General features: G+C 45.2%; 1 protein-coding gene across 1 annotated transcript in view; it reads right to left on the bottom strand.

The window, feature by feature from the left end:
* ZNF704 (zinc finger protein 704) overlaps window positions 1–27,532 on the bottom strand; it is a 237,906-nt gene that overhangs the window by 22,908 nt on the left and 187,466 nt on the right. The window contains exons 3-6 of the mRNA XM_036097084.2: window positions 26,600–26,703; window positions 21,962–22,203; window positions 5,629–5,729; window positions 1,068–1,335 (exon numbers count right to left, since the gene is read on the bottom strand). Of these exons, the coding sequence (XP_035952977.1) occupies window positions 1,068–1,335; window positions 5,629–5,729; window positions 21,962–22,203; window positions 26,600–26,703 (715 nt within the window). The remainder of the gene's footprint in view (window positions 1–1,067; window positions 1,336–5,628; window positions 5,730–21,961; window positions 22,204–26,599; window positions 26,704–27,532) is intronic.

The following is a 27,532-nucleotide window of genomic DNA, read 5'->3' as shown; positions in this document are numbered from 1 at the left end:
TAGTGATGGTGGTTTTATAACTGGCATCACTGGGAAATATTTTGGTAATACATAGCAAGAACCATAAGCTGTTCATGTTATATCCTCTGACTCAATAATTACTCTTCTGGGAATTCAAAGGGGAAAAAAAAAGCTACTGGCACAGAGGTGTTCATAGTAGAGTTATTAATGATAGTGGAAAAAACTGGAGAGACTAAAGAGTAGATACCCAACAAGAGAATGATTAAAACACTTCGGTGCTTCGATGTAACCGAAAACTATTCAGTTATATGAAAGTGTTTATAAAACCAGGGTGGGAGAACACAATTACAAATATGGACAGAAGATTTTTTTTTTTTAAAGTTGCACAAAGTAGTTGAGAATTATGGAAAAAAATGTTCTCTTAAAATTTGAATGTTTTGAAATGTCATTAAAACAAATCAATGTTTAAAAGAGTTAATAATTGTTGGGGGGACAAAGGAGCTTTAGCCAAGTCCTATTTGCAGGCTTTGTGTGTAAGGTCTTATCAGACTTTCCAGTGAAGCAGATCTGCTTCTGCCCGGCAGGTCTGGGGCAGTCCCAAGAATTTACATTTCTAACAAGTTCCCAGGTGATGCTGACGCTGTTGATTTGGGGAACACTGATAATCGCCTCTCTGATCTGTGAGGATTAGTTACCGATTCAGGAGGCAGGGCATGAAGTCCCAGATTTGGAGCGCAGGGTGATTATGTCATTGTGCCAAAGCTTTATAGTGCTCACCTTCTCATTTATTTTATTTTTTATTTAACAGATACTTATATCGTGTGCCAGTCACCCTTCTGAGATCTTTATGATATGAAGGATTTTAATCCTATGACAACCTCTAAGGGATTGGATCTTCAGTCAATATCGGGGAATCCAAGAGCCCACAAGGTCCCTTTGGTGTGAGATCTGGGCTTTAAAAGGAGAAAAAGAAAAAATGAACTCAGCTATCGGGCTACTTGTGTGATGCTGTTTTTCCACTGGGTTACCCTCTCCTCGCGCGGCAGAATGCGACTGCTTTTGGTCGGGGGTCAAAGTGACTACTCTCACGGTCCTTCGCCAGTCACCTGGTAAGCATGGTCGGTGTGCACGAGGTAGAGGGTGGTGGGAGCTGAGCGGCTCAAGGGTGTCATCAGTTTAGTCTCAGTTTTGGCACAAGGAGTCTCTGTTCGGCTTGAATCTGGGATGGGGAAAGTGGGAGGCGAAGCCAGGGACTGAGACGGTGACACCGGGGCCAGGCTGCTCAGTCCATCTGCCACTGAGTCTGTGTTGAGCTTGATCTCAGTGTAGTAAAAGTCCTCTTCTCCATCACTGTAGTCGGAGTCCCCAACACGCCTAGGGCAAAAGAGGGCAAAACGATTATGGGAACCCAGTCTGCTTTCTTGCCTTGAAATGTTGCACTTGCTCTTCCCTCTGTCTGGAATGCTTTTCCTTGGTCTTGTCTGTCTGGCAAACTCTGACTTGCCCAGCAACACTCAACTGTCCACTTCCAGGGAAGCCTTCCTTGACCTCTTAAAAGCAATTTATCCAATCAATCAATTATTCAACAACAATTTATTGAGAATCTATGATGTCCAGGCACTTTTCTAAGGTCTTCTGATATCATGGTGCACAAAGCACAGACTATGTATGACCTGATGGAACTTATATTCTAGTGGGGGAGGCAGACAAGGAACCCATAAAGAAAAGCATATTTAATATATCAGGTGGTGATAAATCCCAGAGAGAAAAATTAAGCAGATTTAGTGTCCTTTAGCAGGGTAATTGAAGGGAAGGCATTTATTTTAAAGAGAGTGTTCAGAGGAAGTCTCTCTGAAGAGGTGGCGTGTGAGCAGGGGCCTGAGTGACGTGAGGGAAAAACCTGCACCAGGATGCGTGGGAAAATCACACAGTGAAGAGCAGCACGCAGCTCTGGGGTGGGAAGTATCGGTGTTTTCCACCAAGGGCAGAGAGGCCCGTGGCTGGTGCTCAGGGCACCAGGAGTGAACAGAGACAGAGGCAAGATGGCGCAGGGCTTTGTAGTCCACGGAATGGCTCTGCACGTTATTCTCAGTGTGATGGAAGCCGGGGGCTTGTGAGGCATCTAAGGTACTTTTTAGAAGGATCACTCTGGCTAGTGTCTGGAGAACAGAGGACAGAGGGCAGGAGCAAGAGCGGGAGGCCGGCAAGGAGGCTGTTGCCATTGATCATCCAGATGAATGTTGGCAGTGTCTGGGCGAGAGGGGCTGGTGATGGAAGTGACCAGAAGTCAAATTTGGGATGCATTTTGAAGGTTAGGAGTCACAATGTAACTCCTCACTGCTAGATCCTCTATGCCTCTAGGCTCCCTTTGAAGTGTATTCATTCCATTTAATTCACTTTCCTTAATTATCTGGCACATTTTTGTAGTTTTTTTTAAACCCTCGTCACCTCCCTAAGACTGTGATTCTCTGGGACTACGTCTTGTCTGTTCTGTGTCACTCCACACACATGGATGTGTCCGGCACACAGTAGGTGCCTAGTAAATGTTGAATGGATGAGGCTGAGGTCCTTGCGGCATGGTGATGATGAGCATTAATCAGATTTCCCGGGTTCAAATCCTGACACCCTCCAGCTGTGTGTGAGATTGAGGCAGCCTCCATGGCCCAGTGCTTCGGGCTTGTCACTGATGAAATGGGGATAATCATAGTGCCTGCTTTTTGTGAAGATTAAGCAAATAAACATACAGGGTGTAGAAGTGTGCTTCACACATCGTAAGAACTGTTTATTGAAACTAAACTAAAGTTGAAGTTAGAAGGCCTCAATTTTTACTATCACCCAGAGAAATATCTTCTTGGTGCTTCCAAAGTTCTCCCTGAGACATGGGCAGTTGTACTTTTCCACAGAAAGTTTTGAGTAAAATAAAATAACTGTCCATCACCTTATTTTTTTAATTTTTTTTTCTTACTTTAGTCAGATGACTTTTTCTTAATTCTGTTTTATTTTTTTCTAAGATTTTATTTATTTATTTGAGGGAGAGAGAGAGAGAGCATGAGCTGGTGGGGAGGGGCAGAGGCAGATGGAGAAGCAGACTCCCCGCTGAGCAGGGAGCCCAAGGAGGGGGGCGGGCTGGATCCCAGGACCCTGAGATCATGACCTGAGCCGAAAGCAGACGCTTAACCGACTGAACCACCCAGGCGCCCCTGTCCATCACCTTAGAAAAGATTTATTCAATTTGTTAATTTCTAGAGAATTGGCACACATCTAGCAGCCTGGTTTTACAGGATGGCCTCTGTACATGTCCCTCCCATGAGGTTTCCCCAAATTTCATGAACATATCCAGCAGTAGTAGATCACTCACTTGGAATAAACTGCCCCCCCCCCCCGCCCCGGCCCCGACTTCCAAGCCCTATATAGAACCTAAAATAAAAATCTCCCCTTCTACTCAGCCTTTCTGTCTGGTCAAATCTGCGGCTTCTCCCAACCTTGTCCCATTTCCCCTGAGCTCTCAGGCCGAGGCGTCTGGGGAGGTGTCTCTGGACTGTACCAGGTCTGGCGGGGCTTGGCTTTCTGACAAGCATACCATTAAAGACCCCAGAGAGTGGGCCCAGGAATGTGCGCCTGTTCTATTCCTGTCCCCACTTCCTTTCCAGTAAAGGGCAGGCCGAGTTGTAACTGGCTGCTGAGGGCTACTAATAGACACACAGGCCTCGGGGAAACTGCGTGTCCCAGATGGGGATAAATCAGGATCAGCCTCTGCTATACAAGAGCGGAGTGAGATTTAAGAGAAAAGCAGTGTATTTTTTATGCTCTTGCAGCTATATCAGATGCGATATATATTATATATTCTGGCTTTGGTATGTTCCCCTTCTCTCCCCGCCAGCCAACATTCATTAAAATGTTCCATCGTCCTACATCACATAATTGAGCTCAGGGATTAAAGCAAAGGTGATTTCCCCCTCCCAGTCTGTGAGAGCTCAGGCCTCAGGCTTCATATACACACAGACTGGCCTCGGAGTTCTGCTAACCCAGGCCCGTCCCTGGGCAGTGGCTGGCAGGGCTGTGAATCCTAATTCACCAAGGCAATTTTAAGAGCACAGTGTAAAAAGGGAATCCTAGGGAAGTGAATAGTAGTGACTGCATTTTGAATTTTACCCACCATGAGAGCAGCCCGGGAGCTCAAAGAAAAATCGTGAGATGCCACTTATAAATGGTCTATAAATACATATGTGCAGCATGCGCTTCTTCGACGTACTGAGTAGGGTTCAGTTTTCTGGGCAGATGGACTTGAAAACAAATACCCTAGCTCCTGATTATAGCTTTGGGAAGTTTTTTTTCTAAACCTTTAAATAACTCTGAGCTATTTGCATTATGAGTTGTCCTGACAATGAGGTTTGAGGGGAGACACTGCAGGATTTCGTTCCCTGGAGCCTTCAGGAACAGGAATGAGGGTGTTCTGCCCTGCAGTGTTTGGGTGTGGTATTTCTTGGAGGGCGAAGGTAGACAGCCCCTCTGGTGAGGGGAGCAGAAGCCCAGTCTTGTGGCACCACACCCACAGCGCTCCGTAACCTTCTGTGTGCTATACTCTGGAAGGTTCTGGCTGTGTCCCCAAACCTCGGCACTATGGGTAAGCGCGCTAGATCCCTGCTTCTCTCCACAGTCCTTGAAGGAGCCCACCTGCACAGATCAGCAGAATCACCTTAGAACCCATTTTTATTTTCTTTTTTATACCACTTTTGTATGGATGATGCATTTCCTAAATTTGTCCCTTGCTGGGCAGCGTGACTGTAGTGTTTATTTCTCGACGCTCATCTTGTTGAAAGGACTCCTTTGTCCAAGCGTTTGGGGACTCGGTCATGCATTTGGATTTGCCTTATACATACTGGTTATGACGTACAGCCTCCCAAGGTCCTCCTGTGTCTGACGTCCCTGGGCAGGAAAGACCCAGGGACTAAAGGACAAGACTGCTGAACCTCCACCGCCCCTCTGGGAGGACCCCTAGTCACTGCTGCTGGAAACTCTGTGTTCTTTTTCCTGAGGACGGTTTTTATATAACACAAGGAAAAGCATAGAGCGTACAGATAAAGGGCTTATTGGAGCAACAGAAAATGATGGAGCCAAGTCACCAGCTATCATAAGAGTAGAAACCACAGCACTGATGGACACAGTGGTTCTTAAGCCCTTTTGAGGCTATATACATGGTTTTGAGGCTCAAAGTCACAAAGACTCCTTATTGGGAAAAAACGCACATTTAATTTGACAGAAAATTTCAGGGGGTCCAAGGAACCCACCCTACCCTAGTGTTCTATATTTTTCAAATACAGACATTCTCACATACATTTTATTTTTGACCCTTACACATGACCCTCTGGGCTGATATTACTATTAGCCTCATTTTCAGAGGGTACTGAGGCTCAGAGCAGTGGATTGCCTAAGGTCACTTAGTAAGCAAATTGGGGAGGCTTTGCAAGGTTAAATCCACATTCTTTCCACTGTGCCCTATTGGTCTGTGTGATCTGAGTGGCCATCTCCACAGGGATTACAAAGACCAAGCAAGCCCAGTCTCTATTCCTGTGTTCAGACTTAGTGTGGTGTGTAATTTCTGAGTGCAGGTGGCCTGAGATTGAGCTCCTGGAGGCCACACCACGCCTGAAGGGAGGGTTGCCTTACCCAAGATGGATGGTCCGTATGTGTTTCTGGATCCCCGCCGCAGTGCTCAGCACCTTCCCGCAGTTCTTCCACAGGCATTTGAACATCACCTTCATAGAATTCTGTAAACAGGAGAAAGTTACATTAAAATGAAAACTAACCCATCCATATTTTCTGTCATCCCAACACATTTTCTCCACCTTCGTTAGAAAGGAACAACTTGGGTGCCTGGGTGGCTCAGTCGGTTAAGCGTCTGTCTTCGGCTCAGGTCATGATCCCAGGGTCCTCGGATCGAGTCGTGCATCAGGCTCCTTGCTCAGCGGGGAGCCTAATTTTCCCTCTCCCCCTCTCTTCCACTTGTGCTCTCTTTCTCTCAACTAACTAACTAAATAAATCTTAAAAAAAGAGAAAAGTAACAATTTGGGCTGCCTGGGTGACTCAGTCAGTTAAGCGTCTGACTTGATTTTGGCTCAGGTCATGATCTCATGGTCGTGGGATCGGGCCCTGCGTTGGACTGGGTGCTCAGCGGGGACTCTGCTTCAGATTCTCTTCCACTCCTTCTTCTTCTGCCCCTCCACCTTGCACTCTCTCTCTCTCTCTTCCTCCAAAATAAATAAATAATCTTTTTTTTTTAAAAAAAGGTAACAACTTCCTATCATCTTGACTATAACTCAGCATACCATTCTAGGGAGCACCCGCCTCCCTGCCAGCTGGTGAGGATCTTGGTGATCTCAGGCATTTTTCTGCATCCTTCATGGATACTAAGTTGCCCTGAATATTTAGTTCACTTTTATTAAGGTGGTCACAGTGTCATTTAGGCGTTAATGACGGTATCTAACATCAATTGAGCACTTACCATATGCCAAGTGCTGTTACGAAAGTTTACCTCATTTAATTCTAAGAGATAGATACTATCATTGCCACCATTTTATAGATTCATAGAGGGTTTCAGTAAATTGTGCCCAGTGAATAAACCAGCTTCTAGCAAAGCTGGAAATGCAGGGAGTTGGGCACCAGGAACTGCCCTTTCCACCAGGATACAATGCCACCTTCTTTTCAAGGGTCTCAGTGTTTTCCCAAAATAGTCCAGCACAGTGATTGAAAGCACTGATTTTGGACTCACTTTCTCAAGTCCTTGGTTCCCTTACTTATTAAGTAGGAACAATAATAGTACCTGTCCCAGAGGGTTATTATGGGATTAAATGAGGTCGTGAAAGTGAATCCTTTAGCACAACACCGACAGGAGTAATTATTCAACCAATGGTAGTTGTTATGGTATTATTATGATTATACTTCCTGAAATGAATTTGACAGGAGATTAGTTTTTCTCCAGAGAGGGCCCTTGTCCTTGGGATGGCACTGCTTTGCTGATTATTCCCATAGGCCTGGTGACAGTCACTTCTGTGTGCTCACCGATCCCCGTTTCCTTTTCCTCCTGAGCACACGGCTACACCTCATTTCCCAGCCTCCCTTGCGGTCAGGTGGGGATGTGTGACTGACTTAGGACTAATGGAATGTGGGCAGAAGTGGTAGATATTCCTTCTAAGACTTGTCCCTAAACTACCGGGCAGTGCCATTCCAGCCCAGACTGCTGACTGGACGCAGAGGATGCTCAAGGACTCAGGGGACCCACTTGATCAGGGCTTCTTAATCTTTTGTTTGCTATGCACCCTTTTGGCAGTTCCACATGAAACCTAGGCAGAGTAATATTTTTTAACATTTAAAATGAAACACATAGAAATACAAAGAAGAGCAAGTATACTGAAATACAGTTATCAAAATATTAAAAATATTTTGTGATATGGTTGGTACGGTATGTATTCTTTAATGAACATATTGAATAACAAGGTCTTGAAGTGAGTCTAATAACTACCATCATTTCAAAGTCGTGTTAAGCCTAAGTGAGATTTCATGGTATCTGCTAAAATTATAACGTGATATGAAACTATCTCTGCTTTCTATTGGTGGTAAAGTCACACAGGCGGCACTAATATTGTGGTTTGATGCTATCAATCATAACTGCAGGAGATGCTGAATTATAGTTAAGAGGTTAATGACAATGAAAATATACCTTTTTCCTACTCCAAGTTCACAGACCCTCTGAATTCTGTCCACCCTTCTGGGGACCTGTGGACTCCAGGTTAAGAATCCCCATAATAGGTGGAAGGAGCCTGGGTCCCTGGAGGACTGTGTGGAGCGCAGGTACTCCCTTCACCACTCCCAGCTGACCTGAGTGGATTGTGACATACGAAATAAATAAACCGTTATGGTATTAAGGCACTGAGGTTTGGAAATAGGCTGTTCCAACAGTAGGCCTACCCTTACCAATAAACACAGTGGCGGGAACACCTTCCCTGAACTGGTAGGATTGATGTAGCTTTGTTTCCAAGTCCAGTAGGATTTCTGCCATCCAGCCCTTGTGGGGCTGCCCGGGATATGCCCTGTGTTATGGGGCAATCATTTACACATTTAGAAGACGACTCTTTCAGGTATTCCTGATGGGATTAGTATCCTGATCCAGACAGCCACCCCCACCGAAGGCTTTTTGTACATTTCTCAATTGAAAAGACACTTGGAACCTTCCAGAACGGAGGAGGAGCCTGTGTGTTGGGGAACGGCCACTTTCAGCATGGCCAGTGGAGGGAAAATCACAGCAGCACACAGCTGCAGTCAGCTAGAGCGGACTAGCGACAGCCCCACCCTGCCTGGGGGCTCCGTGAGCCGGCAGCCCGCAGCGTCGCCGAGGCTCTGCCTGGGTGGCTGGCACTGACAGCACCGCAAGCCAGCCATTCCTGCCTCAGCGCCGGGGCGTCACCGGCAGCTGGGGGATGCTCGCCCTGGCAGCGGGCCGCTCTGAGCTATCCAGGAGCTGCCGCTCCACGGAGCTGGGGCCGGAGCCCAAGAAGGGTGTGAAGGAAGCTGAGAAGCAAACACATACTTAGGAGACTTTAAAGTCCACAATCCTGATGAGTCTGTGTTTATTCTTTTTTTTTTTTTTTTAAAGATTTTGTTTATTTATTTAAGAGAGAGAATGAGATAGAGAGAGCATGAGAAGGGGGAGGGTCAGAGGGAGAAGCAGACTCCCTGCTGAGCAGGGAGCCCGATGTGGGACTCGATCCTGGGACTCCAGGATCATGACCTGAGCCGAAGGCAGTCGCTTAACCAACTGAGCCACCCAGGCACCCGGGTCTGTGTTTATTCTAAGGAGACTGTTCACAAGTCTCAGGCTCTCTGATCTCCTGGGGCCACTGATCTAAACGCACGGGCTGTAGGGTGGACAAAAGGGGGAGAATTTAGATCCTACCCCTCAGCCCCAAATATTCACAGGAAGGAGCTCTGCTTGGTATTTTGTATTCAAAGCATAGAATGACTTAACAATATTAATAAACAAACCCTCACACTAGGAGTGCTTTTTACCCATTTTTCAAACAATGAAGGTAAACTATTAAAAAATATCTTCCACTTAAGGGAATTAATGACTCAATCTGAAATTACATGTACCTGAGTGTCCAAATGGCTGTCTGGAAATAAAGTCATGATAGATGAAAACACTTCTTGATTTATTCCAAACCTTTTTGCTGATGGTATTCTTTGATTAATTAGACTAAACAGCTATTTAGCAAGGAATATTCCAGGTGCCAGAGATAGAGAGAGAGAGAGAGAAAGAGAGAGAAAAGCTGCTCTCCAGGAACTTACATGCTAGTGGGGGAGAGACAGAAATGCTAATAAATGGTGACTGCCTCAGCTATGGTAGGTTTCCTGGAGAGGGATGTGGAGCGGCTGGAGGTCAGAGAAGACCTCTAGAAGGTGACTTTTGAGCCAGGACCCAAAGGTTGGAGTAGCAGGTAGCCATGCTAAGAGTTGGAGTTTTCCAGGGGAAAGAGGAAGAAGAGCTTGGCAGATTGAAGGGCTAGAAAGAAGAGTGAGTTTAGAAGGCAATGAGAGAGAGAGAGAGAGAGAGAATGATTGGAGATAAGGCAGACAGGCAAGGAGGGCCAGATCCTCAGGGTTTTGTAGGTGACAGTAAGGAATTTGGGCTTTATTCTAAAATAAAAGAGAAGCTACTGAAGGGGTTTAAGCAGGGGAGTGATATTATATGATTATATGATTTAGGTTTTAAAAAAACATCACTCCAGGGGCGCCTGGGTGGCTCAGTCGGTTAAACGGCTGCCTTCAGCTCAGGTCATGATCCCAGAGTCCTGGGATCGAGCCCGTATCAGGCTCCTTGCTCAGCAGGGAGTCTGCTTCTCCCTCTCCCTTGGCCAGTCTCCCCCACTTGTGCACTCTGTCTCTGAAATAAATAAAATCTTTTGAAAAAAATACCGCTCTGTTTTGGGGAGAGAGCAATAAGGTCGCCTGTGTCCTGCTACTGCAGGTCAGAGGAAACGGTGGATGGAAGAAGACTGGGCAGTGAGCCTGGAGAAAAGCAGACACATTCAAGATATGTTTTGGAGGCAGATCCAACAGTCCTTGCTTTGGGTTGAATATGAGGCCAGGCATATGATACTATTAAAGACAACTTGCATAGCTAGGCAAATCGTGGTTCTGTTTCGAATATGTTAATTTTGAGATACCTATTATAGATCAGGAAGAAGTGGCAAGTATGGCACTGGACATATGAGCCTGGAACTTAGGGGAAGTCAGGGCGAGAGATAGAAGTCTGGAGTCAGGAGCTGAATGAAGGACTACTTAAAACTTAGGTCTGGATGAGATCCTCTAGGGAAAAATGCAACTAGAGATGAGTAGAAGGCCCAGGACTCTGCAGCATCCAGTACTTCCTATTGGGGAGAGAGAGAGCAGGAGAAGAGATAGATGATAGATAGATAGATAGATAGATAGATAGATAGATGATAGATAGATGATAGATAGATTGATAGATGATAGATAGATAGATAGATAGATAGATAGATAGATAGATAGATGATAGATAGATGATAGCAGGAACAGTCCGAGAGAGAGAGAGAGAGGAAATCAAGACAGTGTAGTATTACGGCAGATGTAGAAGAAAGTGTTCAAGAAGGAAGATGTGGCCAACGGCGTTGAACGAGGACTGGGAAGAGTCCCATGGAGGCCATACATGGCCATACATGGCGGCTGTCAGTGGCCCAGACAAGAGCAGCTTTCACAGAGTAGTGGGGAAGGAAGTCAGACTGCCATGGATTGGAGAGTAAGTGGGATTGAGAGAAGTGAGTTTTTTATGCTGATGGGAGCAGTTGCAAAGGAAGAATAGATGGACAGTGTAGTAGAGATTCGGGGGTCGGGGGGAGAGCCACAGGGTGAAGCCCTGCAGAAGGAAGAGGATTCAGCCCCGTCACCTCCAGTCTGGGTGGGAGGACTGCCCTGGATGGCAGCAGGGCAGTTCTCCCCTGGAAGAAAAGAAAACCAAGGGAGGGAGGTAGATTCAGTTAGTTTGCCGATTTAAAAAAAAAGGCAGTCCTGTCTGAATGCTTCTAATTTTTCAGTGAGGTAGGAAGTGAGGTCAAAGCGAAGGGCAGAGTGGGGAGGCTGTGTGGGAGCACTGAGGGGAGCAGAGAAGGCTGAAGTTGTTGCTTTAGAGACTGGGAAAGGACCAGGAGAGGCATATGATACTATTTTCATATTCCTGGGCGGAAACCAGAACCCAAAAAGTTAGGACACTTATCCGGTGTCACTGGATGGTTCCTACCCAATGAGTCAGTTAATAGCATAGTATTACACAACACAGAGCCAAATTCCTTCTACATCTTAGGAATTTTTTAAAGGTTCAAATTGCTGATTGTTTTAGGAAATGACTATCACACTGGTATTTTTGTGCCATTACAAGTATTATTTATAAGATTGCTGTTCCTAGTCCTTGCAGGAATATGTCAAACATTTGTTTTTTTAAGTTGATAAGCAGTAAAGCTCGGTACTGATTATAGAAAAATAAATATCATTGGTATATCTCCTTTCCTTAGTTAGGAGGAAATAGCTGATACAGGGCTATCAAATCCAATAGCTACAACGAAGCTGACCAATATCCTCTCTAAATCCCTTGGAATTAGGATAACTACCAATTGCAATTGTTTGAGTATCATCTCCTCAATCACACCCTCATTTTTTTTTTTTTTTTTTAGCCCCTGCTAAGGGCTCCACAGAAATCTGTTGCCCAAAGAAAAGTAGGTAATGGATATGAAAAGTGATCAACTTTGCTTCCTCCTTGTTTTTTTCTTTTGCTGGGTTTCCAAGAGACACGCTGGGGATGGACTAAATGGTTTTGATCATGGGAAGCTCTCTGAGAGTAGGAACCATGACTTCTTGCCCAACACTCTACTCCTGTGCCCAACATAACTTAGCAATTAGAATTTGTTGTGTTGAATCTTGGGAAAGTTGTGTTTTGGGGCCCACAGCAATGAGCCATATTTGAGACATCTTAATTTACTTAAGCATTTTGGAATATTCTTAGTAAACAATCGATGTTCAAAGAGTGTTTGTCAAAAAGATTGTTGTTCTGTGGAATTCAGGAAGATTTCCTAGGATAATTACCACCTGATTATCTTACCTGGCTGCAAGTTCACTTCTCAGTGCAGGTCCATGGCAGGTGTGGTGAACACTGAATTATAGATGATTTTCTCTTCACTCCATATAGTACTTTTTCCTTCCAGCCTTACAAACCCTGCACTGGTAGGTATTTGAGGAAGGTCTAAGTTCACCAGAAGAAAGTGGAAAATGTGCAGCAGGAAAAATGATTGTCTAATTTATGACTCGGGTCATTAGCAAAAGCAATTGGAAGGCCTTTACGTAGTATTATACTCCAGATGTATAGAGAAAGTTCCTGCTGATTTGCAAGGTGGTTGCAAATGCGGACTCAGAAACATAATTACATATGGTGGGGAGATCTTTAACTGTGTTTGGGGAAGGGGCACTCCCAAACCCCTTCAGAGAGGGAAAGCTCTGCCTTCTCTCCTCTACTTCTTCTTTTTGGCATTTCCTTTGAATAACGTCTTTCATTTATTATCCCATTTTATCCCAAACTGCCAGAGCTCTGCCCTTATAGTTTACCCACGCACAGATATTTGCTATCTCTAAATTTAAGAGCAATGCAGATTAAGCTTTGGAAAATGCTTATCATCTTGACCCAATTCAACTTTTAGGGATCTATCCTAAGAAAATCATTTGGCATGTCTGCAAAGACATGTGTATAAAGATGCTCATCGCAATGCTTTTTAGACTGGCAAGAAATCAGGAATCATCTCAAGGTTACTGAGGGAATTACGGGGAGATGGGTTAAATTAATTCCATGTAACTGCATATTAAGGAATCTTAAAAATGAAGTTGTCAGGAAAGCTTCTTTGACGTGAGAAAACAAGTTCCCCGTGTGGAAGGGAATTGCTGATACTTGCTCTTTGTCTCTACGGGTCCCTACCACTCCCTTCTCCGCCCAGCTCAGTGCCTGGAGGCTCACCTTTATGTATCAGTGGATGCCCTTGCCCCCTGGTTTCTGGTTGATTTGGCCAATGGGAGGCACTGACAGGAGGTGGGGAGGCAGGAGGAGAGACCAGAAGGCAAGAGGGTGTGGATTCCCTCAGCTTCCTGTCTGCCTGGCCACAGGTGGGCTGTGGCTACATTTCTCCTCCTAAAACTAACACTTCTGGTGGTATTTTCAGTTTTGATAACCCCATGGGTTCTGGAAACCCCTCTGTTTCTTTGCCTTTTCAGGCTTAGGGGTGGTAATGTTGTTAGCTGCCGGGGTACCTTCTTCTGGTGTCCCCCAACCCTGTCTATACCTTTGTGAAGAGTTTCTTCATTATACTCTTCTCAATTACGCCACTGGAGTACAAGGCCCACTTCCTGCCCGAGCCTTGATTGATACAGGGGAAAGTAGGTTGTAAGAAATATATGAACATTATCTCTTTGGGGGGGAGGATATTTAATGCAAATAAACATGTATTATTGCAAGGTGGAAATACTGGGGAGGGGTACCTTCTTTTCACATTAATCTCCAAATGTAAAAATTATCCTATTTTTAATTTTAAAAAGTCATTTTTTAAAAAATGGAAGCCGCCCTGTAACACTTGCTTGAATAATTTGGGAGAATAAAAGGACACTGAAAAGATGTCTCATCTCGAATGGAGTCAAGTGGCTTCTCTCTACACAGGTGAAGGATGTCCTTATGTCAAACCATGAGGCCCCTTACGTGGTGATTAAGTACTCGGCAAAGTCCCCTAACGACATCCAATGGAAAGCAATCCTTTGTCTACAAACAGACTACTCGCGGTTACATTAAAAAAACAAAAACAAAAACAAAAACAACCCAACAACAAGCCATGGGAGGAGGAGAACAGGAAAAAATAGCTAAATAAACATCGCCCGGGTTGCCACCTGGGTCCCGGCTCGCTCAAGGAAGCCAAAGCCAGCAAAGTTGCTGGTGGAGTCGCAGCGGCCAAGTCTGCACGTGCCCATCCGTGCTTGAGCCGGGGCTGCCCCTCGCAGCTCTCAGATACCAGCTCTCAGAAGTTCCCAAAGCTGGGATGTCCTTGGGAGCCGAGGCCCCTGTTGGCTGGGGAGCACGCTGTGCTGGGGTCTTCCATACGTTCGCTTCCTTGAACCCTGGCGCCGACCCCCAGCGGAGTGCAGCTCCGGGCAGTTAGAGCCAGAGCCCTGGGATCTCACACAGGCCCATGCCCCGGGGGCCGGGGGCGGGGGGAGCGTCTCAGCAGCTTCCAGGCAAGCTGTTCCGAGTCACCCGACTTGGGGGCAGTAGGCTACCCGGGCTGGAGACAGCTTCCTGGAGCTGCTTCCGCTTTGCAGCAGTTGTCCCACCGACTCGGGCCCCAGGCGCTCTGGAGCTGGAGGCTGAGAGCTTTGGCCAGCGCTTCCCTCATCTTTTCTCCGCTCGCCCTTCCCACGGCAAGGCTCAGCCCTGGTTTTGAGCCGTTTCATACCTGGAACACATTGGAGTAGCTTCTATCTTCCTGAAAGAACTGAGACTGGTCCACAGGACCGACAAGATGACGGCTGAAGGTCACCTTCGGTTCCAAGAGTGGAAACGTGGCTGAATTCGGAAGTATTCCATAACATGCCTAGGGATAAGTCCAACTAAAGCTACACTCCAGAAGGTACATGGAGATCACTTTACTGCCCCGTTGACCACACAGCAGCCTGGGGTTAATACCAAGTTGCTTTTTTGGAGGCAATTTTGAAGAACCTCACGTATGTCTTATATGGCAATTGAGGTGTGTGTGTATGTGTGCATGTGTGTACGTGTGTATGTGTGTGTATGTTCATACACCCAAGTGTCCCCAGAGAGGACCAGGGTCCTTGAGGGAAGGGAAGCGTCTACTTATTCTGCAGAGATGTGTTCGGCCTGCCTTATACATGCTTCCTCAGTCTGCGGCCCGTGGCAGGAACCCACACTGCTTGGCAGAGGCTCCAATGGCTCTTTGAGGACCAAGAGGTCCCCTCAGACCCTCAGCACGTTCCAGAAGACTGAGAAGTGAACAGATGTATTTAAAAATTCAGTAACTGCCTAGAAGCTGGTAGGGGTTCCAGTTCTTTCTTTTATTGGGAAAGCAGCCTTATACACGTCATCTCAACTTTGGGGCTTTATTTCCTTATTTGTAAGACAGGAGGACCGAACGAGTAATCTCGGAGGTGTGTGAGGTGAGTGCAAAGTGATGGGTGAATTCAAATGTATACCAAACATGGATTCAACATCTCCCATCTATATGCACTGCTTACAGATGCTGTGATGATATAAAAAAAGAAAAGAAAAAATATTTTCGTAAATGGAATAATACAAAACGTATTCTTTTGTGTTTGGCTACTTTACCTCAGCATAATGTTTTTGAGATTCACCCGCTGTTTCATGTGTGGGTAGTTTGATTCCTTTTATTGTGGTATAGTATTCTGTTGAGTGAATATGCCGCAATTTGTTTCTCCATTTACCTGTTTAGGGACATTTGGGTTGTTTGCAGTTTGGAGTGATAATGAATAAAACTGCTCTGAACTGCAAGTCTACAAGTCTTTTTGTGGACATATGTTTTCTTATCTCTTAGGTAAATATCTAGAAGTGGAATTGCTGGGTCATATGGTAAGCATATATTTAACTTTATAAGAAACTGCCAAACTGTTTTACAAAGTGGCTGTACCATTTTACATTCCCACCAGCAATGAATGAGCATTCCGGTTGCCAACACGTGGGATTTTGTACACCAAATAGTACACACTGTATGATTCCACTTACTTGAAGTGCGGCAATATGCGAAATTGACGTACAGTGACACGAGTCAGACAACTGGTTTTTGTGGGGGTTGTGGGGGGCATTTGATTGCAGAGGGGCATGAGGAGTGCTGGCCTTGGTTGGAGCGGTGGTTCCTCAGGTGGAGAGATCAGTCAAAACCCCCTGAACTGTATTCTTAAAATGGGTTCATTTTCTTGTGTGTAAATTACCTAAATAAAGTTGATTTAAAATGATTTCTAGAACAACGACAAAAGCTTTCATGAATTCATAAAAATCCCTACTCATTATGTATTTTCTCAACCAGTGGATTCTACAAGTGCCTCTCATCTTTGGGATAATCTGGATATTTCTGGACATGATCAAGTGGTCCTGTAACTTGGAAAGGGTGGGCTAGGTGATTTCTGAAGTCCTTCGAGGTCCAAGGCTCCAGATCTCTATACTGCCTGGCAGATTATTCTGAGATCCTGTCACTAAAGTGCCTAGATCTCACTCTTCTGTATCCCGATCCTTCCTGAAGCCAATCCGCTCCCCCGATCTGGCTGGCGATGCTGTGTCATCACCATGAAATCCGTACAGTGTGACCCCGAGCTGCTTTTCTTAGCACCGCCCTCCCCGGCAGTTCTAACAGATGGGTCTATTTCTGGAGCGTCAGTTCTTGCAGAAGGCACTCTCTGCTCTGAATTAGTGGGTTAGGAATTAAGTCAGTGCGCAGAGACTAGCAACGGCTTATTGGTGAGGGATTTACGGGTTTGTTTCCTTTTCATTCACAATTTAAAGTGACTCATTGCTTTTTGGTTCTGAAAGATTGAAAATGCAGAGTGGAGCAAATGATGAATTCATTGTTTACTACTGCACAGTAATTACTGAAGCACCTTATGTTAACTCAGCACTTTTTTCCCTCTGACCTGAGATTCTCCCTAGTCCATGGGTAAAATGGTTCATGGTCGAGACACCTGTAAAAATAAATGAAAACGAGGGGCGCCTGGGTGGCTCAGTTGGTTAAGCGACTGCCTTCGGCTCAGGTCATGATCCTGGAGTCCCTGGATCGAGTCCCGCATCGGGCTCCCTGCTCGGCAGGGAGCCTGCTTCTCCCTATGACCCTCACCCCTCTCATGTGCTCTCTCTCTCTCATTCTCTCTGTCTCAAATAAATAAATAAAATCTTTAAAAAAAAAAAAAATAAATAAATGAAAACGATGAAGGCCGGAATGTAGTGATTGTCTTTGAGTTGCTGCTGATGTTCTGAAAGGCAGAGTCCTGAGTCAGGTTTCCTTGTACTGCCCCTGATTTCTGCCCCTGTCACTGCTGCCCTCACCCCTCACCTGATCGTAGGCCGGCCTCTCTCATTAACCCTAAAGAACTCCAAGGTGGCTGAAGCTGCTGAGGGATGCGGTGTCTTGAGCTGCACCAACACTGATATAGTCAATGTGGGGACAGAATGGAGAATGGAGGTGAGCACCCCCTTCTCTCCATACCCACGCTTCTCAAACTGTCAAATGGGTAAAAAGGAAAGCAAAATATTAGCAGCCAACATGTAGTGTTCATACCATCCTCAGAACAACCCCATTAGTGTGGTGCTATCATGATCCATATTTTACAAACGAGGAAACTGGGTCTTAGAGAAGTCAAGCGGCTTGCCTATGGTCACCCAAGTATCAGAGCTGGGGCACTAATTCCAGAGCCTGAACTGTTTTATCCTGTTCCCGAACGGACAAACTCAGCATCTGACAGAATTAGGAATCTGACATGGAAAAAAAGTATATATTAATAAGTAGTTATCAGCATTTCTTCATTTTCTAGAGGTCTTCTGGGATTGATGGTTAACTCTAGGTCTTCTGGTCTTCTACAGAATTTGTTTTCTCCCAAACTGCCAGAGCGGCTGTAGTTAGGATCACTGCGTCACCTGGTGGCCGTTAAGGGAACTGCACGTTCCCTATAGCTCGAGTCCCGGCTTTTCCCTGTGCACGGAAGTACTGTGTGTGGCTCTCAAATCCCAGAGGAAAAATTCTGCTAGCACTGGGCTTGACGCAGTTGGCTGGCTGATCTCCAGGGCCAGGAGAAAGAAGCCTTTCATATCCCTTTCTTGCATTCCCACTACCTTGGCTGAAGATCCTCTTAAAAGAGGTGGGTACTTCCTCCAGGAGGTGGGCCCTGCAGCAGACAGCCTGGAGTTCCGTTCTCTGCCCTCGGCTTTCTTTCTGAACCCTCCGCACCCCAATCCCACCCTGCCACACGATGTTGGCTCTAGCTGCATCTGATTATTTTCTTTTCGTGTTATTCTCCTCTGTGGGCAGAGGGAAATGTGGATTCCTTGAATTAATTTGCTTCCAGAGTTTCATCTTTGCTATTTCAGCCAGCTGATCTTATCTCTGCCACATTATAAGCTACAGGACCTTGGGCAATTCACATAACCTTAATGAGCCTCTTCTGCAAAATGGGGGTAGGAATATGCCAAGGATTTTTGTGATGATTAAATGAAAGGCTGCATTTAAAAGCATGTTGTAAACTGTAACTAAATTTGCAGGTGTAGTTGTTCTCAGCCGGTATTTCTTCCTTCCTGCTGGTAGTAAGAGATAATGCCCCGGGGCCCTGGGTGGCTCAGTTGGTTAAGCCTCTGCCTTAGGCTCAGGCCATGATCCCAGGTCCTTGGGATCGAGCCCCACCAACGTTGGGCTCCCTGCTCAGCGGGGAGCCTGCTTCTCCCCCTCTACTCCTGCTCCCTGCTCATGCTCTGTCTCTCTCATGCTCTCTCTCTCAAAGAAATAAAATCTTAAAAAAAAAAAGAGAGAGAGAGAGAGAGATAATGCCCAGTCTAGACAATACATCTCATACTCTCTTCCTCTTTACATAAGAGGAACACGGATCACCATAAGAGGTGAGAGTGAGGTGGGGGAGGTGGGAGAAGAGATGAGAGAGCTTCCATAAGGAGGAGGGAGATCAGGATCGCTTCTTCATAATTCCATCTAGGGAATGCTGCTTCCCCGTTTGTTTAGGGGTCTAAAATGTCTGTTACCATGTTGCTACATTCTAGGACTTGGGGTTTTAGGGCTTGTACATCCTTTCTACTTATGGTCACATTTAATCTTCACCATTATCTGGAGAGAGGTTTGATAATACCGTTGGCCTGGTTGACAGATGAAGAAGCTGATAATCGAAGAGGTGAGATGATTTTCTTAAGTTCTCAGGGTGGCAAAGTTGAGTTTAGAACGTGGGTCTTTTGATTTCTGTTAGGTGCTCCTTCAGGCACCACTTACCAGGTTCTCTCTTTATAACAGGGAACAGGGGCTTCCAAACTTTCTAAACCATGAGCCACAGTAAGAGATACATTTTGCACGTTACACATATAAGTGTATAATTGAAACAAAAGCATCAAGGAACAACACCTACCCTGCTTGAGTACAATGCATCCTATTCTGTCTTATTCATTAAAGAAGTGCTATTCACAGCTCATTAGATTGACTCATAGCCCACTAGTGGATTGAGACCTGCAGTTTGGAAAATACTGATCTAGAAGGTTCTCAAACAATCCCCACAGCACATGTGACGATCACAATTGCCCATGGTCTCAAATATATTAGGAATTTGAGGGGATGAAGAGAAAAATAAGATGAACTCAGAAAGTTTCACTGACTAGAACATATTGTCAAATGGATGGAGCAAATTAACTCTTAGAAATCTTTTGAAATATGACTTTTAAAACTCTAAGATAACTGCATCACAGTTATTGTGTTTCTGCCACATTGTGAGCGCAGCATTTATCACTCCAATCGTTACTGCCTCTTTCCACATCAGTGTCCACCCGCCCAACGTCCAACCTTAAAGGAAGCGGCTACACCTTCATCCCAGGACGTTGTGCATTTTGCCTGATGGGCGCTCAATAAATATTGGTTCACTTAATAAATAAAAAAATGAAGAGCAACCATCCCACATTCTCATTACTCTCACTATTCAACGTAACTTTAAGTTAAAAAGGCAATGACTTGGTCTATGTAAGATCCATGATTTAAAAATGAGTGACTATGAGCTTCAGTCCGCAGGAATATTACCCCGGGGAAATCCAGGGTCTGAGTAGAGGGAAAAATCATGAAGAAAGAAGGTTGAACATGTTTCTTATTCGTGCATTTATTCCTACTGTCCAGCATCCTGCAGAGGGGGTCTGTGCCCTTCAAATAAAGCCACTTTGTTTTTTTTTAAAGATTTTATTTATTTATTTGACAGAGACAGAGACAGCAAGAGTAGAAACGCAAGCAGTGGGAGTGGGAGACGGAGAAGCAGGCTTCCCCCCGAGGAGGGAGCCCGATGTGGGACTCGATCCCAGGACCCTGGGATCATGACCTGAGCCGAAGGCAGACGCTTAATGACTGAGCCACCCAGGCGCCCCAAATAAAGCCACTTCGTAATGAAGCTTTTTTTTTTTTTTTTCCCTTTTCCTTTGGTGGCTTGACTATCCCCTAATTTAGCTGAAGCCTATAGAGTCTACAAGTCTGACCAGTGCGACTTCACTGTAATGCAAGAGTGTGAGTTTTGGCTCCTGGCTACGTTAGAAATGAAAGGCTGTGGCAGGCTTTTGGCAGTGCACCTTACAAGCTGGGGGTGCAGAAGGGGGTCCTGGGCCTGAGTCCTTGCCACAATGCCAGGACCTGCTGGATGAGAGCCCGCGCTACACACTCCGATGACCCCAGAGAGAAAGTCTGCGCAGCCTGAAGCAAAAGGACAAGCCTTCGGGTCCACGTGGCTGTCTTGCCTGTAGGTTCCCAGCAACACAAGTGCCAACCTCTCTCCCTGATGAGTCAAGCAAAGACTCAGAGTCCCCGGGGACCCACAGGAGGCTGGAGCAACGGCAGGCCCCCTGCCCCATGGAGGGGTGTGTAAAACAGCAAGCCTCATGCCACTGCCTCTGGGAAGGACAGGGGACTGCATGAATGCCCTGTTCCCTGAGTAGACAGCGTGCCTATACAACCCCCACTGTTACACATGTGGAAGGATGCTAAGAAAGATGCAGGGAGGGACAGCTGGATCCATGCCATCTCTTTGTTTTGCTCTTTGAAATGAATTGGGGGGGCGGGGGGAAACGTTGCATTGCAGCCCTCAGGGTTTGGCTTTGGATTTTTGTTTGTGAATAGTCATGAATAACGAAGCTACCAATAACAAATTAAAAGACCAATATGTAAAATAGCAGTTTCATATTTATATGGTGATTTAAAAAATAATGTTAAAGTGTTTTCTAGATATAGTAGTATTGCTTTTTTCCAGGAAATAGAAATACTTTTGAAAAATGGAGAGTGAACTTAATGATTTAAATGTATGTGAAGAAAATGAAAAATATGAATATGAGCTGGAGGTCCAGGCAGACCTGTGTTTGAATGACAGCTGTGGCCCTTTCTAACCTGCGTGACAGGGGTGACTTGAATGCAAAATCTCTTGATTCTCAACCTCCTCATATCAAAATGGGAAAATAATACTTACCATGCAGGACTGCTGTGAGGATTACATAAAACTATAATCAATTAATTTATTAAACCAATTAATTAGATCTCCTTTTTCACTTTTAATGTAGTAAATATGTAATTTTTAGTATATAAGTACACACACATGTTTATATGTCAGTTGGTACGTATGTTTCAACCGGTTTTATAAAAATACGGCGCAAAATATTCTTCCCAAAACCCTTCCGGGCTTACTGAAGCAGAAAAGAGAAACATATAGTATTAATTTTATTTTACAGATGAAAAAATCAAGTCCCAACAAGAGAGTGAGTTAATTACCAAACCAAGCCTCAAGTACAATTTTCTAACTTCCAAGTGCTGGTTGGTCGTAAAGCACCTGATGTTAATTCTTATACCAGCGCAGCGACTGACAAGCGGAGGATGGGGTCGGTGGGGGCGCGGGGCATGTGTACTTGGAAGAAACATTCTCAATGACTCGGTCATTTTTGTTTTTAATCATGACCCTTCATTTATTTTGAGCCATCAGAGAACATCAGAGGGGAGCAGGGGCCGTTTCTGTCTGCCCCACGGGGCGTGGGATGGAGGAGTGCAGCATCCCCCCCACCCCCCACCCCCACCCCCCCCCGCCGCCCCAGGCTCACACCGGCTCTTCGAAGGCGGACATTCCTGCAACCCAAACCCCAGCACTGCGCGGCCGACACACCAACCTTTCTTTTCCTGGGGATGGGCTCGTCGAAGAGCAGGTTGCTGGCCTCCGCCTCGTCGATGCCGTCGTCGGGCGGCGGCGGCGGCGCGGGGCTGCGGAAGGGCTTGAAGCTGTCGGCGGACAGCGGCGGCGACGGCGTGGACGGGTTGGACTGGTCGCTGGGGGCGCTCCAGCTCCAGTAGCCGCTGCTGCTGCTGCTGGAAGGCACGCCTCCTCCCTCCTTCCAGGATCCGCTGAGGCCCTCTGTGCGTGCACACAAACACAGCGTCAGGGCGAGCCCGGGCTGCACCCGGGGGTGGGGTGGGGGCCACGGGGGCCACGGGGGCCACGGGGGCCTTGACGCTATGCTCTTGCTTAGCATCTGCATCGATGCTGATGCATAGCAAAGCGCTTGCAGCCCACTCGACGGTTTGCAACGGTTGGGGATGTAAGATGTACTCTGAACCTCAAAAAAAAAATCGTGTTGCTTTGTAGTTTATAAACATTTAGCTATTTTAATCACACAGCAGGTTTTTCTCACAGGTTTCTGATGTGTGTTGTTTTCTTCAACACTAGTTTCTCAGGATGACAGTGGAGATTATATGAAAATAAGAAAAAAGAAGATATTTTTGTTTACTAAGTTTGGGGAGCTCTTGCCTTTCTAAGAAAGAAATCATTGGCAGCAGTCTTCCCCCACTCCCCATCCCCTATTTTAACTTTTCAAAAGAAATTTCTCATAGTTCTGTGATCCTTGCATTCCGTTTATAGAAAAAGTTAGTCTAGGATTTAAGAATCGAAGAGAATGATTTCCAGATAGTTACCTACGGCCATCTACCTTATCATAACAGCTGCTTATTCTAACAAATAACAGGGCCTTACATTTGGTGTTTTACCTCTCACGGAGCGCCTTCACACAGTCTCGTGCATTCTCACAACATCTGTCTCTCAGAGTAAGGACTGTCATGCCTATTTTACAGGCGGGGATCGTGAGGCACCTAGAAGTTAAGTGACTTGCGGCATGACTAGTATGTAACTCTGGTGGGTGCCGGCCCCAAACCCTTGTCTACCCATTGGTCTTTTTCATGCACGTGGGTCCTGTGTTGTGAGCAGCCTCCTTTGTCTCCAGCAAAACTGAGATCAGAGGAGAATTTATTGGTAATAATTACTGGTAAGACTGGTGTTGAATTTTACCTTTCCACTTGTGGGGAAACATTATGAAATGTTTGCTAGTGTAGAGAGATCTTTGCCCAGTTAGAATGTCTTTGGGGGGAAGGGGGCTCTTTTAATCACTGAAGATTTGCTTTACCTTTCAAGCTGCCCAATCTTAATGAGCATTTGTATAAATTCTACTTTCTTTTTAAAGGATAATTTCTCCTACATATTTATGTACATTTTGAATATATTAAAACTATATTCTAAGTACAATGGGGAAGAAGTCTCAAAATGCCTCATTAAAAAAATGTTGCTAACATCTCTGTAATTAGTAATGAGGGCAAATGGTAGAATAGCATTCAAGGAGAAATTTCTAAACTACCTTCATATAATTATGGATTGCTAGCATATTCCTCAACTATGTCATACAAAAAGTTCACTTAGTGGACTGAAGTTTGAAGTTGAAATAGCAGGAGTAAGTTACCCATCTCATTAAAGCAAGGCTCTAACAGAATCCAGTGGTCAGTTATGCAGGCTCACACCTTGCCAGCCTCAGCAAAACCAAATCAGCATCTCACCCCTGCAGTCTACGCAGCGACTGATGCACTGACCGGACCCGAGTCGCCTACTGTAAATAAGAAAGCTCCATTCAATACAACACGACCTCAAGAGGAGCCTATAAGACCTTAGGTAATATCACCTGGTGTGACAGACTCACTTGGCAGGCTTATGAGGCTTATAAATATATTGCAGCAAGCACTTGTAAAATAAAATAAGTTCATGGTGCTAGATGTGTCATCGGGCTAGGTATGAGGAATTGAATTTATTTTGAAAACCAACTATTATTACAGTGTGGTTACATTGCTTCATGTCAATGCCAAAAATTAATTTGCTTACTTGTGAATGACCTTTCCTTTAGAAACACTATTTAAACAGAAGGACAATGTGATATAGAAATAAACTTCTCAGAAAAAAGTCAGAACCAATTCAGAGTGTTTTTAGAGAACAGTATCTTCTTTTCTTAAACAAATATTTGCCAAAATGTAGACACACACTGTTGGTCTCTTACTCTCTTTGCACACCCACATCCAGACAAAACGATCCTTTTCAGACACAGAAAAGGAACACAACAGTTTTCAAAGACTCACTGACATACAGTAATTCTGGATATAATCTTTATTTCTAAAAAAGTTATTAATTCCTTCATTTTCATAAACTGCTTTCCCTTTTTAAAAATTTGCTTCCTGTTGCAGACTAAATGAGAGATAATAGACCATTTGGGATTATTAGTTGGGTAGTTCTTTTTTAAATCGTAACAAACACTGAATTACTTTCTTTGTAACTATGCTAACAAAAGATTTCATTGAAGAAGCGAAAAGTTTATTTTGATTCTAACCTTTTAACACGAAGAACATTAAAGATGTTCTCAATTAAAAAAGAACACAATGGTAAAAATGATGATTACAGCAAAAAAATACTTTCTCTCCTCTGCGATTCCTTTTTCCTATGATGGGCTTCGGGGATGCCTTCAGTTTTGTGTTCGCTGTAATCGTTCTTCAGCGGCATTGCTAAGCTGAGAAAGGTAAGTCAGGGTAACTGTTCGCCAAGAAGCCCAGAGAAGAAGGTCAGGTCATTCAACAGGGGTGGTCAGGCTCATTTCAAGAGCACCTTATGCCCCAGTTGGATTGGAGTAAGTGCGGGTGAGGACTCACTGGATGTTCACCATATTTAATACCTCATGCTGATAATAATGATGTGTGAACCATAGCTCAGGCCCGTAATTGGCTAGGCTGGCTTTGAAGAGAAGGTTTCATTCAGTGGTCTCAGTGCACTACATTTCAGTGACCAGGGGTGGTCCACTGGGAATGTTCTTGCCAAAACCACCAGTGACCTTGTACTTGATGCAGAATTCAATCTTTTGCATGATTGCCCTTCTGTAGCCTCAGAGGTTCTCCTTGAAACATGCTTTTCCCTTGGCTTGCATGAACCACACTCTCCTGGTTCTCCTCTACACCTCTGGTGACCCCCTCAGGTCTCCTCAGGCTTTTTTCCCTCCGCTGGTCCCTTAGAGGATGACAGGCCTTACCATCCCCCTTAGCTACCTTCTCGTCACACTCTACCTCTACACAGTCCCCTCAAAGTGATCTCATCTCTTCACCTGGCTTTGCAATGATGCCTTCCAGTCCCGCATCACCAGCCCAGGTCTCTCTCCTGGCTAGTACCCAAATCTCCACCAGACAGAGACCCTTTGAAAAGTTCTGCCTACTAAACATGTCCCAAATTGGACTCTCATCTTTTTCAGCAACCCTACCTCTTGCCCTAACAGTCACCCAAAGATCTATGTCCCTGCTCTGCTCCCCATCTTGGGGAGGGCCCTCCTTCTGAAGCACACGGACGGCCTGGAAATTACCCTTGTCACTCCCTCTCCTTCATCTTCTCTGTTCATCACCATGTCCTGTTGATTCTGCCTTCTCCACGTTTCTCAGTTATGTCCTCCTCATCCCCACTGTGACCACCAAGGTCCAGAACACCCATATGGTTGTGTTTTTGTATTTGCCTGTAATCCTGAAAATAATGTTCCAGCCTATCACTTAATAGCTGTCCTATAGCCTCAGATTAATGTCCAAACTCCTAGCCAGGAATACACGGCTTCCGTTGATTGCTACTGGGTCAAGCTCTCTAACTTCATCTCTGCTGCCCTCTTGATTTATCCTATTGAATTATATGCGCCAATATTATATCATGACTAAGATAGATTTGGAATCAGAAAGATATGGAATGGAATTTCAGCTCTGCTATTTACAAATCAGTTAATCCTCATGTGCCTCGGTTTACTCATCTGTAAAACAGTGATAATAACATAGAGTTGTTGTGAGAATTATATGAGATGAAGCAAGCTTAGTACTCAGCATATAATAAGTGCTGAATAAATGCTAGCCATTAATATGATTGATAGTTTTTTTTCCCCCATAGGAATTGTACAATATGAATGATTGAGTATGCATTGTTTTCAAACCATCTAGCATGGTATCTAATAAATATATATTGAATGAACGAATGGACTGCATACTTCTATTTGATTAATATTATTATTCTATTAGGATCATACTTTTTCAAAATATTTAATATTCAGAGTCCTTTGATCCAACTACCTGTCCAATTGAACAGAAATAATGCTGGTGAAAATAACTTCATTGGACCAACCTCCATTTACCTGGGAAAAAAGAAGCACAAGCACTTTATGATGTGTTCTGGAAAGGTGCTGGAGCTCAGTAAATGTGAGCTGAATGGATGGATGTATGAATGAGATGCTGGGAGGTCTCTGGGAAGATGAGGAGGAAGATGATAGCTGTGAGGTCTCCATTTCTTCCACAGTTCTCCTTGCTTTCTGCTAATGGGTGGTGGTTAAACTCTTCACTGTGTGTGTGATAGAAATGAGATCCCTCAAAGAAAGGCTCTGCTCTTGGTGTCGGGGGGCCCTCCCCTAGGCCCCGTGGCCCAGGCTTACCATTCGGCCGCACGGGTGGGCTTCGAACCAAAGGGCTGGTGGACAAGCTGGTTAGTACCATTGCTGCTGTCACCTTGTCCATGTCCAGTTCCTCTGAAGATTTCCTGTAAAACAGGGAGGGGACATTGTTACCTGTGCTCACTCCATGTCTCTCGTGGTCTGTTACGGGCGCTGCGGCCCACACGTGCCACGCACCACCGGCTACTGTACACACTGACTCTGTAACTTCGCCCCATAAAATCCAAACTTTTGTCGGCTTTATTGTATAGATCAGGAATTCTGCGGAGGTCCAGAGGGTGAGTGATCCAGTCACAGTCCTATAGTAGGAGGAAGGGAAGGATTCATTCACTGGAGAGTCACCTAACAAGTGTTTATTGAGAGTGTACTCTAGGTTAGACCTTGTTCTAGGCACAAGCGACGCCTGGTGACCAACAGACAAGGCCGGTCGGGAGAAACACAGTTATCAGGAAACAAACAAAAAGGAACAGACTAATTTCTGATGGTGACAAGTGCTGTGGAGTGTCTAAACAGGTTGGCATGACAGTGATTGAGGGTGGTTGCACCTAAGGTGGTCAGGGAAGGTTTCTCTAGGAGGTGACATCTGAGGTGAAGTGTGAAGGGGGGACAATCAGTTCTAAGCAGGTAGGGAAATGCCCTCCAAGCAGAAGGGACAGCTGTGAATGGGCTAGATGGTGGGAATGAGTGCTGGGTATTTGAAGAATGACCCACTTTGGGTGAGAAGGGGAGAAGGGTGCAGAGCTGGTCATGTGGGGTCCTTTGGCCACGGGAGCTGTTTCAATGTTATTCTAAGTGGAATGGGAACTCACTGGAAAGCTTTAAGCAGGCCTAGTGACATAATAGGATTAAAAATAATGATCTGGGCTGTATATGGAGAACGGGCTTTAGGGAAGGCAGGCTAGAGGCAGGGAGGCC

Source organism: Halichoerus grypus, chromosome 5 (assembly GCF_964656455.1).
Source record: "Halichoerus grypus chromosome 5, mHalGry1.hap1.1, whole genome shotgun sequence".
Lineage (NCBI taxonomy): Eukaryota > Metazoa > Chordata > Mammalia > Carnivora > Phocidae > Halichoerus > Halichoerus grypus.
This window is presented reverse-complemented; position numbering and strand designations above follow the sequence as displayed.